This window comes from Pelodiscus sinensis, chromosome 4, assembly GCF_052426305.1.
Source record: "Pelodiscus sinensis isolate ZL-2025 chromosome 4, ASM5242630v1, whole genome shotgun sequence".
Lineage (NCBI taxonomy): Eukaryota > Metazoa > Chordata > Testudines > Trionychidae > Pelodiscus > Pelodiscus sinensis.
Window position 1 is genome coordinate 4,654,723 of NC_143055.1, and position 15,497 is coordinate 4,670,219.

At 44.9% G+C, this 15,497-nt stretch overlaps 1 protein-coding gene across 5 annotated transcripts in view; it reads right to left on the minus strand.

Moving 5' to 3' along the window:
* Window positions 1-15,497, minus strand: part of EXOC6B (exocyst complex component 6B) — a 461,000-nt gene that overhangs the window by 357,078 nt on the left and 88,425 nt on the right. For all 5 annotated transcript variants that reach the window (XM_075931045.2, XM_075931047.2, XM_075931048.2 and 2 more), the window contains exons 3-6: window positions 15,259-15,306; window positions 11,969-12,059; window positions 11,814-11,859; window positions 6,621-6,825 (exon numbers count right to left, since the gene is read on the minus strand). In XM_075931045.2, coding sequence (XP_075787160.1) covers window positions 6,621-6,825; window positions 11,814-11,859; window positions 11,969-12,059; window positions 15,259-15,306 — 390 coding nt within the window. The remainder of the gene's footprint in view (window positions 1-6,620; window positions 6,826-11,813; window positions 11,860-11,968; window positions 12,060-15,258; window positions 15,307-15,497) is intronic.

Below are 15,497 nucleotides of genomic sequence, written 5' to 3' on the forward strand. Positions count from 1 at the left end.
CTGATTCCCACCCCAAAACCCATAGCAACCTCCTGCACCCCAAAGCCTTCATCTCTGGCCCCATCCTAAAGCCCACACCTTCATTGCATAGCTTGTACCCCTTCCTGTACCACAGCCCTCAGGCCTGAGCCCCTTCCGCATCCCAAAACCCTCATCCCCAGGCTCACTCCAGAGCCCTCACACCCCACCCTCCGTCCTGCACCCCAACTGCCTGCCCAGCCAGGAGCCCCCTCCCACACCGAGCTCCCATTTAGAGCTGAACCTCAAGCCCTGCCACACACTGTCTGTGTGCAGAATCACCTTTGCAACGCGAGAGATCACCTCCATATTGGCCAACATCCTGAAAGTCATTCCACACACAGACATAAAACATTAGAGGGAACACTGTCCAGCAGATGAAGAGATTCAGCCAAAGAGATAGCGGTACAAAGAGAGGTGTTAGGAGTCAGCAGAGGAAGCTCTTTTCTCCAGTTCCGTCAAAATAATTAGGGCCCCACCAAATTCACAGTCCATTTCACGGTCAGAGATTTTTAAAAACTGAAAATTTCATTGTTTCAGATACGTAAAGCTGAAATTGTGCAGTGTTGTAACTATGAGTGTCCTGATCAAAAATATGGGGGACAGAGAGAGAAAGGCAGCGCTATTGTAGGGAAGTCACAATATGCCACCAGCATTCCCTGTAAGCTGGGCACTTGTTCAGCTCCTCAGGGGAGATTCAAATACCGCCCAGCTGATAAGCAGAGCGCCCATAGCTAGGCGCACAAGCCTCGGTGCACATAAAGAAATGGAGGGAAGAAATCTGTGCATGGGTGGAAAAGATTAGAACAAACATCAATTGCCACCCTTCCTTCTGAGCTGCTGTCTGCAGGGCAGGGCCACTGGCCAGCAGCCACTGCTCTCTAGCCACCCAGCTCTGAAGACAGCACAGAAGTCAGGGGGCAGCCCTGTGACCCCCCCCCCCCCCCACACACACACTAACTTTGGGATTTTGGGGGGGTTGGGATCCCCAGTTTGAGAAACGCTGGTTTCCTTTGTGAAATCTGCACACGAGACACCAGAGTTCACTGTTTGTGACATGTCTTTCATGGCCATGAATTTGGTAGGGGACTAAATATAACGTGAAGGGACACTGTGCAATTGGAAACACACAATTTAGGTTATTGGTCATTTTTTATCATTAAAGATCACATGGCACTTTTTGCCAGAGTAAACCCAATGCACTGGTCAAATTTCAATTGAAACGGAAAGAGCAGTTGGGATAAGGATGTTAAATTGTGTTTTCATCGACTACTTGATTAGTTGATAAGAGGGGAAACTGCAGAGCTGCAGTGGGGTGAGCTCCCCAGCCCTGGGAGCTAACCCTGCTGCAACTCTGCTTTTTAAATGCAGGAAGAGCTGGGCGAAACTTACATTTAAAAAACCCTGAGGTACAGCGGGGGACTGGGCGCAAGCCGGGACTCAACTATGTCAGCTCGCGCCTCTGACTCCCCGCCCCTCCCCCCAGAGATGGTGTTGGGGGGAGCCGGACCAGCTCTTGCTCCTCCTCCCCACCTCTTGCTGCCTCTGATAGTCACTTACATCCCTAAGCTGGAAGCGGCATTCTTTGCATCACTTCCGAAGCGGCTATGTAGTACTGTTGTGTGCTTGTGTTAAACAGCAGGCCCCTACCCAGAGACAGCTGCACTTTAGCAGTGGTTGAAATACTCCCCGTTTTACCGTTTGCATCTTAGTTGAATAAGCCCACCAAACTCTTGAGGATCATTTTGTATGAATGGTGTTATGGAAATGGAAGCTCCCACTACAGCATACCTAACATTTCTAAATACTTGCTACTCAGGGAGTCGTGCGGTCACATCTCCTCCCTCCAATAGTCTGTTGCGCTTGGCATTTTATTAGCTTCTGCTTAAAAGAAAAAAAATATTTTTTCTTAAACTTTTCCCAGAGGTACTCCACTGAGATCCTCTGCACGTTGAAAAGGGTCATGGCAGGGGAAAAAAAACACTAATCCAAAGTGATGCAATTTAACTCAGAAGCCTTTAAGACCAAAGGGGTGATGGATGAACAGGGAGACAGCCCGAGCTCAAGCACTACTGAAGCATGTGAGGTAATCACAGAGAAACTGTTCAAAGGGGCACGAAAGACAGCCGTGCTTAGTGCAGTGAGGAAGGGAGCAACCTTAACAGTAGCCAAGAGGGGCGGAAGATCAAATGAGGGAGGGTGGGGGGAAGTAGGCATCCTCTTCTCCCTCTTCAGCACGCGTCACACCGTGGTGAGGAGATGTCCACAGGAACCCTGGGTGTTCTAAGTCTTGGGAGTCTAGCCAGCCCCCAAGCACTGCCCCGGAGAGTCCCAAGGCACAAACACAGCCTAGGGAGAGCAGCAGCTGCGCTACGCCCGTCCCAGCGTATGCAGCCAATGCCGACACCTCTGGCTTACCACACGGCTCAGCCCCAGCCTCTCCCAGAATTCCAGCTTTGTGGACCCACCACTTGCCTATGAAAAGGCACATGAATACAGCACCGACTTTGCAGAGGGTTTTAATACCACTAAGAGAAACACGGCTCTGTACCAAAGTAATAAACCCTATATGCATTTCCCTGCCTCAGTTTCCTTTCCACTCCTGAGCATGCTCTGGGCTGGGACCAGGGTCGGCAGGAGTCAGCTAGGTTCCTTCTGCTGTGGTGCGCGGTCAAGTCTCCTTCCCCACTCTGGCATGGTAAATGCTGAATTGGAGGCCCGCAAAGGTACCCCAAAACAGTATCTTTCCAGGCTTTGGTATAAAGCGTCCCCCCAAAATCTTAAACACATTTTGGGGATAAAAATCCACTGCACCCAAGTAATAATAAAGAAACCATGGAGAGACTACGTGGGAAATCTCAGGCCCCAAAAGTAAAAACCAGGACACAAAAATTAACCAATACCAGGTTAAGAAAAAGAAAAAGAAAAAAAAAAAAAAAAAAAAAAGAGAAAGAACTTTTATCATCACCACAATATTACTGTTGCAAGCATAGTGACTAGATGGAAAAAGTCACAAATTAATATATTCATGGGGGGACCCCCCCCCCCCATGGGCCAAGACTTTAGTTGCAAAGGAGAAAACCCATTTTTTAAATGCACAGACATCAGATTCCCATTCCCAAACCATTAAACAATAAAACCTAATGGATTTATGTAAACTTTACCTACTTACAGATAGTGAAGGGTCTTTTCTTAGAGGCAGACATGTCGTCTGTCCCTCTCAGTAGCTGGAGAGAAACTGCCCAGGGACAAAGGAGAGAAAAACCCAAAAATTCTTTTGTTCCAGTTTGAAATCCCATCTGCATTTTTATTGGCCGACTACCTGGCTTAGGTATAGTTAACCCCTTAGTCCCCAGGCTGCTGGCCATCTCTCATGATGATGACATGCGCTGCTACTGTGCTGAACAGCGCCTTCTCCTCCCAGCATGGCTTTTCTGACCTTGCCGGTCCATCCCTTTCCTCTGTGGCTTACCCAGTCTCCTCCCACCCTCACCCCAAGAGACCCTTTTAAAACTTCAGCTTTGTCACCTGTGTCTGTTTGATACGGGAATTTTCCACTCTCCCAGTTTCACCCCCAAAATCCTTGCAACAAGTTGGAGGAAGTATCCTTGTCCTGCTTCAGTCAACCTGTTGTCATTCAAGTGTTTCCACCTGTTGACAAAGGACATATTGTCCCTGGCCTGTGGGACATGACACAGCAAGAGTGCAATCTACATATGTACAGGGGCATTCCATGAGACAGTCATTTCATAACCACCAAATTTCATCCTAGCAGCCACAACGCATACATTGACTTGGGGAATCTGCCTGTACATCACACAGTCCTCATACGAACAGCCAGACTGGGTCAGACCAAAGGTCCATCTAGCCCAGTAACCTGCCTGCCGACAGTGGCCAATGCCAGGTGCCCCGAAGGGAATAAATAGAACAAGGAATCATCAAGCAATCCCTTTCCTGTCACCCATTCCCAGCCTCTGACAAACAGAGGCCAGGGACACCGTTCCTACCCATCTTAATAGCCATTGATGGACCTAACCACCATGGATTTATCTAGCTCTTTTTTTAACCCTATTAAAGTCCTGATCTTCACACCATCCTCTGGCATCAACATAAAAGTTGATGGCACCAAGGCCACAAGAGGAACAGGTGGTGACGCACACATCTGAAACCCAGCAGAAAGAGGGCAGTGATGGGTCATCACCATCTGGAAGGGAAGAGGATGGAAAAAAGAGATTCTGCTATTTAAAAAGCCTGAAGGTGGCATAAGGAAGCACTGAAAGGGATAGAATGGACAGAGAAAGAGGAGACCCCCCCCCCCCACACACACACACACCATGAGAAAGGCTGCGTTAGGTGGGAAGAGCAAGGCAATGGAGGCACAAGAGACAGAGGTCACAAGCTGAGGCACATGTGTTTGAAAGGGTCCAGCCAATCCATTGGGAGTAGCAGAAATGAACAGGACCGGTATGAGGGTGGGATTAGGTCAGGTATGGAAATGGCCAAAGCAGAGGAACAATTGTCCTCACCGGAGGTGGAAAGACCGCAGAGGAGGAAACAACACGGGATGTGGCTATGCAGGGATGAAGAAATGGATTCATTGGACTCTCACTATTTCTACCCATCCCTTGGAAAACATGGGGATATTGTGCAGGTCTCTCCTGTGTCACTTCTGCCCACCAGACCCCAACACACATTGCTATAAGCTGCCAATATGCATTAACTAGACACACACACACACACACACACACACACACACACACACACCAGCATATTCCCTTCATTAGCTGGACCCTAAAAGACAACTGAAAACTATTACTTCTTTCCATGCACACAGCAAAGTATGACCTTTCGAGAAACTAGGCTGGCTTTCATGGCCAGAAAAAAAATATATTTCCATAAACAATTAGCCTTCTAGTAACTGTTAGCATCAGGTAAATTCAGAACATTTAATCAGGCCAATTTAAGTACCAGCAGACCAAAAAAAAAAAAACCCACTTTCCAGACATTGTTACGATGCGTGTCTGAATCGCTGACTGGATGAGATGAGCAGAGGCATTTTCTCTGCAGATTCAGAGATGCTAACTTGACTTACCATATGTACTAGATAAAATGGAAAACGTTTGTTCTTCATTATTCCCGAAGTAATGGAGCACCGAATAGAAAACTTATTCTATATTATGCTGCAGGAATGTTTTTAATGACACAGAGAGGTGAATGACATTAACACAGCAAAAACAACATGAAGAAAATCAATTATCTTCACAACAGAGAACATGAAAGAATGAATTGTATTTAGAAGAAAAATCATTCTGCAGTTTTAAAAAATAGTGAGGAAAAGTAATATTTCCTTGCTGTACACCAGGGTATGGGGTGGGATACACATTTATGTATAATTAATCAGGGACAGCTTTCAAAGTCAATGCCACGGCAAAACAAAAAAACAAATAAAAAACCAACCACACACACAGTCCTGTAACAAATTAATTATTTTTATTTATATATATATATATATATATATATATATATATATATACACACATACATACACACACACACACACACACACACACACACACACACACACACACACACACACACAGCACGTCTAAACTACATTCCTCTTCCAAAAGAGGAATATAAACGAGCCTGATCAAAAATGCAAATGAAGCGTGGATTTACAAATCTCCTGCTTCATTTGCATAATCACACAAGTACACTTTCGAAAAAGGATTTTTTGAAAAAAAAGAAACCACAGTCTAGACGGGGTTCTTTCGAAAAAAACCCTTTTTCGAAAGAACCTGTACTCCTGAAAAAATGAGTACAGGTTTTCGAAAAAGGGGGTTTTTTTTCCCCTGAAAGATCCCCTTCTAGACTGTGGTTTCTTTTTTGAAAAACCCTTTTTCAAAAGAGCGCTCTTGCACGATTATGAAATGAAGCGCGAGATTTGTAAATCCGCACTTCATTTGCATTTTCTATCAGGCTCATTTACATTCCTGTTTTGGAAGAGGAATGTAGTTTAGACATAGCGAGACAGATTATATGAATCATGAGCTTTTGTGGGCATAACCCACTTCTTCAGATGAGTGGCGCTAAAAAGAAAAAAATCCCCCAAAGCCATAGTAAGGTATTTGTAAAACAGAGTATAAAAAAAATTTACCTTCTTGTTAGAATGGGCTCAGGAGACCGAAATGAAAGCATATTGCATGCTAGCGTTTTACATTAACCATGGGAAACTGAAGTCTTTTCGCTCTGTAATTTTTCACCATGCACAATACCGCAGCACAAATGCCACGTTGCACTATTAAATGGGAGATCTGGATTGTACAACCCACTTTGGCCTCCTAGACTTTCGGCTACCAGAAATCTAGGGGGCAAAGTACAGAAACACACATCAGTGCTTCTAAGCGGCACCAGAAACAGAGAAAACAGTCTCCTTGCAGCTGAAGGATCATTCAGTTTGATATAGTGGAATTACTCTAACGTTTCAAAACCGGTTGTAACTGTTAACTACAAAAACGTCCCTACCGTGGCACAGAAAAGGGCACAGTGAAGCTTAGCAAGCCTGCTCTGTTTTCTCAGTAGAACGCAACACAAGCCCCTACCTGTTTCATGGCTGTCTCACCAATCTTGTCTGAGTGCTTCCGAATACTCTCCAGGAAGTCTTTGAGGTCGGACATGGAAACGTCTTTTATCTCTTCACGCAGTTTAGGGATATTATCCACCATGATCTTGCAGAAGCGGTAGTGGCTCACCTGGGGCAGGTAGGTATGTTCAAGGTGCTCTAATGTCTTCAAAGCAGGATAATGTCTGAGAAGAGCATAAATCAGATTCAGAATTACACGACTATCCCGCTTTTCCCCTTTCCCACAGAGGATGATGGTAATAAATTAACACTTCTATACATCTCAAACCACCGTCTAACAATACACACACTTTAAAGTTCACATACAAGATAGGGAAGAACTATTTTCACATTGGATTATAGGCAAACTGAAGTGTAGCAAGACTAAGATGTGGACATACTTTGAGAAGTGTCTGTAAAAATGGCTCTTTACTCAAGAGAGGTCTGTCTCGTGCGTATGGAGAGGCAGATCCAGCTAATTCTTTTAATATTGCCGAGCACTATTCGATGCTTTTCAGTAACTGCATTTAAATGCCAGATCAAGTAATTCCTATATATCCCTTACTGACCTCCCTGGGATGCTGCAAGACATCATGTTTGATATGCACTTGGAAATTCTCGTCCAGTAGGTGCTGTTGGAATGCAAACTGTTGTTCACATGTAGCATCTTCATTTATTTATTCTACGATGGTGCCCAGAAGCCCCGTGAGAATCCAGACTAGGTGACGCTCAGGATACAACAGCCATCACTGGCTGTCATACATTTGCTCTGATGCTGTCTCTTCCATTCCTTTGTACTTCATATTTTATCACAGAATTCTAGGGCTGGTAGAGACCTCCGGAGTCACCAAGTGCAGCCCCCTGCCCAAAGCAGGACCAACCCCAATTCAATCATCCCAGCCAGGGCTTGGTCAAGCCGAGACTTCAAAACCTCTAGGGATGGAGATTTCACCCCCGCCCTAAGGAACCTAGCCCAGTACTTCACCACCCTGCTAAGGAAATCATTTGTCCTACTTTCCAACTTAGACCTCCCCCACTGCCACTTGCTCCTTTTTCTGCCATCTGTCACCACTGAGAACAGCCTCTCTCCATCCTCTTTGGAACCTCCCTTCAAGAAGTTAAAGGCTGCTATCAAATCCCCCCTCACTCTTCTCATCTGCAGACTAAATAAGCCCAAATCTCTCAGGCTCTCCACATATGTCATGTGCTCCAGCCCCCTAATCATGTTGGTTGCCCTTCTCTGGATCCTCTCCAATGCATCCACATCCTTTCTGTAGTACGGGAAGGGGAGGGCCCAGAACTGGACACAATACTCCAGATGTGGCCTTCACGGTGCCAAATAAAGAGGAATAATTAGTTCTCTGGATCTGCTGGAAATGCTCCTCCTAATGCACACTAACGTGCCATTAGCCTTCTTGGCTAAAAGGGCACATTGTTGACTCATCTCAAGCTTCTATAATCCCTAGATTCTTTTCTGCCGAACTACTACTTAGCCAGTCGGTTCCCAACCTATAACAGTGCCTGGTATTCTTCCGTCCCAATTGCAAAACTTTGCACTTATCCTTGATGAACCTCGCCAGATTTCTTTTGGCCCAATCCTCCAATTTGCCTAGGTCACTCTGGACCCTAAACCTGCCCTCCACATATCTACCTCTCCCCCTAGCTTAGCATCATCCGCAAACTTGCTGAGGGTGCAATCCATCCCCTCATCCAGGTCATTAATAAAGATGTTAAACAACATCAGCGCTAGAACTGATCCTTAGGTCACCCCACTTGATGCTGACGACCAACCAAGCATCAAGCCACTGAGCACTACCCGTTGAATTGGAGTCTAGCCAGCTTTCTATCCACCTTACAGTCCATTTATCCAATCCATGCTTCCTTTACTTGCTGGCAAGAATATTGCGGGAAACCGTATCAACAACTTTGCTAAAGTCAAGGTATATCACATCCACCGTTTTCCTCATGTCTACAGAGCCAGTCACCTCATCATAGAAAGCAATTAGGTTGGTCAGGCATGACTTGCCCTTGGTGAATCCATGTTGAATCTTCCCGATCACTTCCCCTCTTCCAAGTGCTTCAAAATGGATTCCTTTAGGATCCCCTCCATTATTTTTCTGGGGAATGAGGTGCGACTGAGTAGTGTCACCTGGATTGTTGTTCTTCCCTTTTTAAAAGATGGGCACTATATTTGCCTTTTTCCGATCGTCCGGGACCCTTCCCAATCTTCAACGAGTTTTCAGCGATAATGGCCAAAGGCTCTGCAATGACATCTACCAACTCCCTCAGCACCCTTGGATGCATTAAATCTGGACCCATGTATTTGTATAGGTCTAATTTTTCTAAATACTCCTTTGTCCACCGAGGGCTGTCCACCACTTTCCCATACTGTGCTGCCTAGTGCAGTAGTCTGGGAGCTGACCTTGTCTTGATCATGGAAACGTGATCTTTCATCCAAATGACTTAACTATGCCAATTTTGCAAACAGACTGGATGAAGAGTAAACCATGAGAACATTGGTCCACCTAGCCTAGTTTCCTGTCTTCCTACAGTGGGAGATGCCAGACGCTTCAGAGGGAATGAACAGAGCATGGCAATTTATCGAGCAATCCATCCCATCACAGCATGGAAATCTTAACAATGGAGCTATTGGCAATACTTCTGGACATTTATTTTGACCACCACTATTGTGCCTCTTGGGTGAAATAAGGCAATCGTAACAGGACACAGTTTTGGAGAGGTAATACAGAATACCACCTCCAAATGGAAGACGGGGAGGTTAGAACTTAAGTAGGAACACAGTAGAGATTAAATTTGGCCAGGAGACTGGGAATAAAAACCCTCAGTTCATGCAAAAAACGTGCTTATGCATAAGATATGCACTACCATCTCACTTAAAAAAAAAATACACTAGAATCCCTTTTCAAAACATTTCCTGTGAAATCGTTCCACAAGCCAGAGCAAATTCTTTTAACTAAAAATTGTAAGGGCTACTAAGGGCAGAAGTCACATTGTTTAATCTTGTAATGTGGGGCACTATTTACATTACAGAGGGGGTAAAAAAAGCTATTTGCAATAAAATGTAATCCCCTCTGGAGAGAGAAATTTAAGAGTGGATGGAAAGCCAGAACTTAAACTGAAGGAATAAACACACAGTGGAGTTTTGTTATATTTTAGGATATTGTTTATTGAAGCAGAAGAAGCTAAAATGTGTCCAGCAGAGACCGTGTGTGTTCATTGATGAGGTCCATGACTGCCTGCCGAACACAAAGTCTAAAACATCTGGGGCAGGGAGTAAGTGCAGAGGCCAGCGATTCTTATTAATGAAGTAATGCAGCGCTAGCCTCACAGTCCCTGGTGTGTTCTTCGCACAAGCAAGGCTTCCAACTGTGTTCTGTTCTCTCGGACAAGAACAGCGGCGCCTCAGCCCACTACAGAGAGCGGATATTTGTATATGTAACAACATCTTACATTATGTCATCGTTCACCCCAAACGATCCTAAAGCGGTTAAGGACGCACACAGAGGGATTGTTTCACCCATTAAACACAAACACTTCTGGGGTAAAAAAGGGGCAGCTGGGTACACAGATGGGCAAGGAGGAATATCTGATCAAAAATATCTGGGGCCTCATCACCCTTGTCCTGATGATCTTTAATGTGTGCACACGCACGCAGGATCGCATACCTTGCCATCTTGCCTGACTTTAATGAGACTTTATGGCAAAAAAAGCAAGGCAAGTACTTAAAAAAAAAAAAAAAAAAAAAAAAGAGGATGATGAATCCCTCAGCTTTCAGCCAGTGCTGGAAAGATCCCGTCAAGGTAAATCTGCACACGGTTTTGGGGCTTTGTTTACAATGTATTTGTCAGCTGTGTTCACTCCCGGTGCAGCGATAGATGAAGCTATCAAGCAATAACTTCACCACCTCGCCTTCTTCCATGGTCAGGCAGTTTTTCCTCATCACTTTTTGAGTAAAGAGTCCTGATCATCTGAGGAAATCTCTCATGTCCTTGGATTTTGAACACTGGTGAAGGAAGTGCTTGTCTCTCAATTTATCCTATGGCTGCACAGTCGAAACTTTCTGGGTTTGCACTGTACTTTGCTCTTTGTTTCCAGCACATCACACGTAGTGAACAGAGACTGGGTATTCAAACCAGAAGCTTAAACTACGCACCCATCCTCTATGGGCTACCAAGGAACGATGCATGAGGAGTCAGATATAAAAAGGGCTTAATTTGTTTTGCTGGTTTGGTAAATGGTGATATCAAATCCAGTCAAAAACTTAAGTGTTCAGATTTCATTTAAATATGGCCCTCAATACTAATTTCTATGCAAGTTAAAATGAATCCATCAAAAGAAAGTAGTGATTTTCAGAATGAGCTTAATCACATGGCATATGAATTCCTTTCAGTTCATACCACCAAACCAATCCAGCTTCCCCTCATAACACGCACACCACCAATCACTACAAATTCCAGCTACAACTAGTCTATTTTAATGAATCTCTCATCAGTCCACAGCTAAGCCCCTCATCGACGCTATAAACACAGTCAAAAATGGACAAACTAGTAGGCTATTTTATACCACATTCAGACATACTAATGGAGGAAACTCCTTTCTGAACAGCTGAATAATGCTCTAACCTCCCCTCTAGTTTGATTTTCAAGTGTGAGACGTATCAATATACCTAAGGTTTTGGGTGATCTAGGAGCACAAGGTCTGGCAGTATTTGTTGGGTAAAAAAGGGGGGGTGGAGAGACATTTCATGTCTGGTTAGCCAGTTCTGCTTTGGAGCGTAGTTCAAATGTTTTTTGTGGGACTCAATGGTGAACCTAGGGCTGGGGGGGACTGGGACGAGGCGATTAAATTAAAATGTATACATAAAAATGTGCTTTACTATGAACCTATTTACTAGAAAAGCTTGGTAAATAAAAGAAACCCTATGTTGTTACAACTGCTGTTCTAATCTGCACCTGCATTTGGATTAGGCTGAAAAGAAGATGACAAAAATGTGTTGGGAGAGCTACTAATGAAATATTAGATAGTTTCAAAGCCGAGCAAGCTGCAATACAGTTCTCTCAACACCTGAGACGCTCTTCTATGCGGAGTTGAACTGATGCCTCTAGATGGGTGCTTTGATATTCTTTGCTATGCAGCAGTGTGTAAACTTTACCTTTTAGATTTCATTTGCTCTCTCAGTTTGCTGTACATCTCCAGAACTGGAAGGAGGGGGGAGAGAGAAAAAAAACACACACATTAAGACAAAATATAGGAAATGAAATCCAAATGAAACTGTACTAGTAGCAATGATCAATTTCAAATCCTCACCAGGAAGACATAGTGTTAGTTTATCGACAGTAGCAGAAATATTTCTCTGTTGTAGTCGACACTGTTTCAGTTCTTCCATTGATACTACCAACTTAAAGAGAAGAAAAGAAAACCGAATTATGCCAATAGCAGTAAACAAGCAGCTTGTATGTATATGTCTCCACGATGTTCACATCTCTCACCAAATTCCCAATGGTAGGTCTACCACAATGCTGCCCTGGGGCCCAGGGATTCAAAAGGACCCAGGCTCCTGACTGCCTCTGCCACTATTGCAAGAGCGACTGGAGCCTTTGACCCTTTACATTACTGCTGGAGCCCCTGGAGGCCTGGCAGGGGAGGCTCCTTCCAGATCTGCACCCTCCCCACCTTGCCCAGGGCCCTGGAAAATCTGTCAGCCTCCTGGTAGTCACATAGTAGGGAAGAATTTCAAAACCAGAGGAAGTTACTAAGCAAAGTTCTAGGTCTGTGTATTGCAATAGGTGAGACTAGCACATGGTGATCCTTTTTGGAAAATCTAATTGTACTCCCCTCCACATATGCATCTCCTCCTCCTTGCATAAGGGCTACAACCCTTTAGGGAAGCACAGGAGTCAGCAAAAAGGGCTGTAAACAGGGGAGTTTGAGTGGGAGTTCTGTTGGAGAACGTAGGAAGCAAGTCCCTGGTTCTTGGGGGCACTGAGTCTTTTGGGGGGAGTCTTTGGGGGAGGGTCCTTGTTCAATTTGTGGAAGCTGGTAAGGGCAACATGCCGGGAGAGAAACAGAGGCTTGGTTAGGGGCCCTATAAAGGCAACCAGCAAGCAGCACAAGAGCTGGCAAACACGTGTAAACGGGGGAATTTGAGTGGGCGTTCAAGAGGGGCGCTGGGAGGCGCAGCACGTGTGGGGTTCTGGTGTTTATTTGGGGGTTCGGTTGTTTTCTTTGAGGTTCTGGGGAGTTTTGGTTTCCCTCTTTGGTTGATTTGTTTGTTTTACTGCTTTGAGTTTGTCTTCCCCCAGAAGGTTTTCCAGCTCTAATCTGTTAGATGCATCAGTTCCAACTGCTCAGCTAGAGACCGATTACCTCTCCAGCACACTATTCTAGTGGTTGTCAAATTTTAAGTGGCCTGGGTATCACAGCTTCCACCACTGGCTTGGGGAGACTAAGGGTAGATCTACACTACGGGACAAAGGCGAATAAAGACCCGCAACTTCAGTTACGTTATTTGCATAGCTGAAGTCAAAGTCACTTTTGGCACTGTCCACACTGCAGGAAGTCAAAGGGAGAACACTCTTCCTTTGACTTCCCTTATTCTTGTGGAAGCAAGACTGCTGGCATTGACTGGAGAGCCCCTCTCAGGTCGGACTGGTTGTCTTTACTAGACCTGCTACTTCGAAAACTGGAAGAGCAACAGTGGCAGCTTCAAATTTCCTCTGTAGTGTAGACGTACCCCAAGTCCTCACACCATCCGGTCATCTTCCTTTCCCTTCTCCATGGGTTCTTCTACTGCATTGGGCCAATGCGTACCTTCACGCCTTTGAGTAGTGCATTAAGCAATGTAACTAAAGGGTCTGGTTTTCTCATCCTCAGCCCAAGGAGAGATGTGCAGGGGAATGTTTTACTTTGGGTTTCCCTTCTTCATACACAAACTCACAGGGTTATCTTGCAGTTCACTCCGGAGTGAGTTCATTTCACAGTCTTGGGCTGACACCCAAGAGAAGCTCTGTCGCTCGCATAGAAGAACTTGACCCTTATTTTAGTGAGTTCCACTGTGCCTGAAGAGCAGAGCTGTTGGCCAGTCTTCCTTCCGTAAACAGAACCTCTTTCTTTCCCAACATCAAGTCAGAGTTTTCCTTCTCTGAATCATACCCCTTTATTCTCGTGGTTATGCCTCCCTGGGTCAGCCTAAATGATCCTTTTCCTCCCCCGTCTCCCTCCCCACTCCTTGGTGGTGACTTATTTCAGGCTCTTGCACACAATCGTCGCCTCAGCCGTCACTCAGCTACTATTTGGCTCTCGATCTCTTTCAGAGCCGGTCCTAGGGCTGCATGAACAATGCACTTGCCAGCAACACGCGTCTGAGGTTGCAGTTTCTCAAAACACTTATTTACCACAGGGAACATTGGCAAGAAGGTGGAATGGCTCTTTTCCACCCCTGACGCCCATAAGCCAAGGTACTTAGCTTGAAAGTACTGGCAAGAAAGTGAATTTATTTGTGAACTAGGAAGATAGAAGAGGCAAGAATAGCAGAAGATTTCTATGGAAGTAAGGGGCAAGTAGTGAATCTCTCTCCAGGAGGAGAAGACGATGACTTACAGAAATAGGGATTTCTAGACACTTTGTATATAATATATATGTATGCACATAAATGGCACAGATCTTTATTTATAACATCAGTGCCTCTAGCTCACTATTCAATTATGTTGCTATCCTGCAAATTCCTTTCAATCTTTTGATATCCCTTTAGTTTTAAGATGTAGAAGCCTGACAGCAGTTGGAAGAGGAAATCATATCCAAAATGTATACAGCTTCACATGCTCCATGATTTGATGCTGCCACATAAGCGGCTGAAAGCCACAGTGACTTTCACCACTGCCATAGTGCTCTGCCGATTAGGAGCCTGATCCTTCAGAGTTTATTGACAGTAATGGGCGGAGGGGGAGGGGGAAGAGGAGAAGAAATCAAGCCCAATGCTTATGTATTATCACTTCAAAGTCTTCCTGCTTGCCAGCTTTACCCCACCACTAAGTTTCAATCCACAAATTATGGAAGGGAGAGTTACTTCAGACACATCCCTATTGCATTTAATGAAAATGAAGTACTGGTATCACAAGCATTATACAACTTCAGCACTATTATCACAAGTTATCAAGAGCATTGCCCACACAGCTGTGGACTTCTGAAACACAGGCCTGTGCAATCTAACACTATTACAGTACAGGCTGAACCTCTCTAATCCGGCACCCTCGGGACCTGACTGGTGCCAAACCAGAGAATTTGCCAAACCATGGGAGGTCAATAATATCTAGCAGCATTACCAACACTTCCACTGCTTACTGACATTTAGGGGTGAACTAGAGCTACGTACCAGCACAGAACACTGAGCGCCAGCACCGGTGGCTATAAACAAACTTTATGGGACCACAGGAAACTTGGCCACACTCATGGTAAGTGGACACCCACCCAACTAAAATCATGGCGGACCATGGATGCTGCTGGACCAGAGTGTTCCACACTAGAGAGGTTCAACCTGTACATTAAAATAGTCAAAGCAGATCGATCATATACAGGAGACTTAAAAATATGGGGCTTACGTCCTTCCCTTCATTCTGCAGTTTTCTATTTGTGTCTGTCACTTGATGCTGTGGGAGGAAAAGAGAAAAAAACAAAAAAACCACATTAATTATAAAATGTATATGTAATCAAGAGGTTGTTTTGGTTGACTGCACAGGAACCTTTACTATGGGTTTCACCAGTTTCCATGCAACATCTTAGAATTTTCTCCTGCCATTCCCGCAAAATAGAAGTAGCTCGTTTGGGGTTGTGTGTCCAT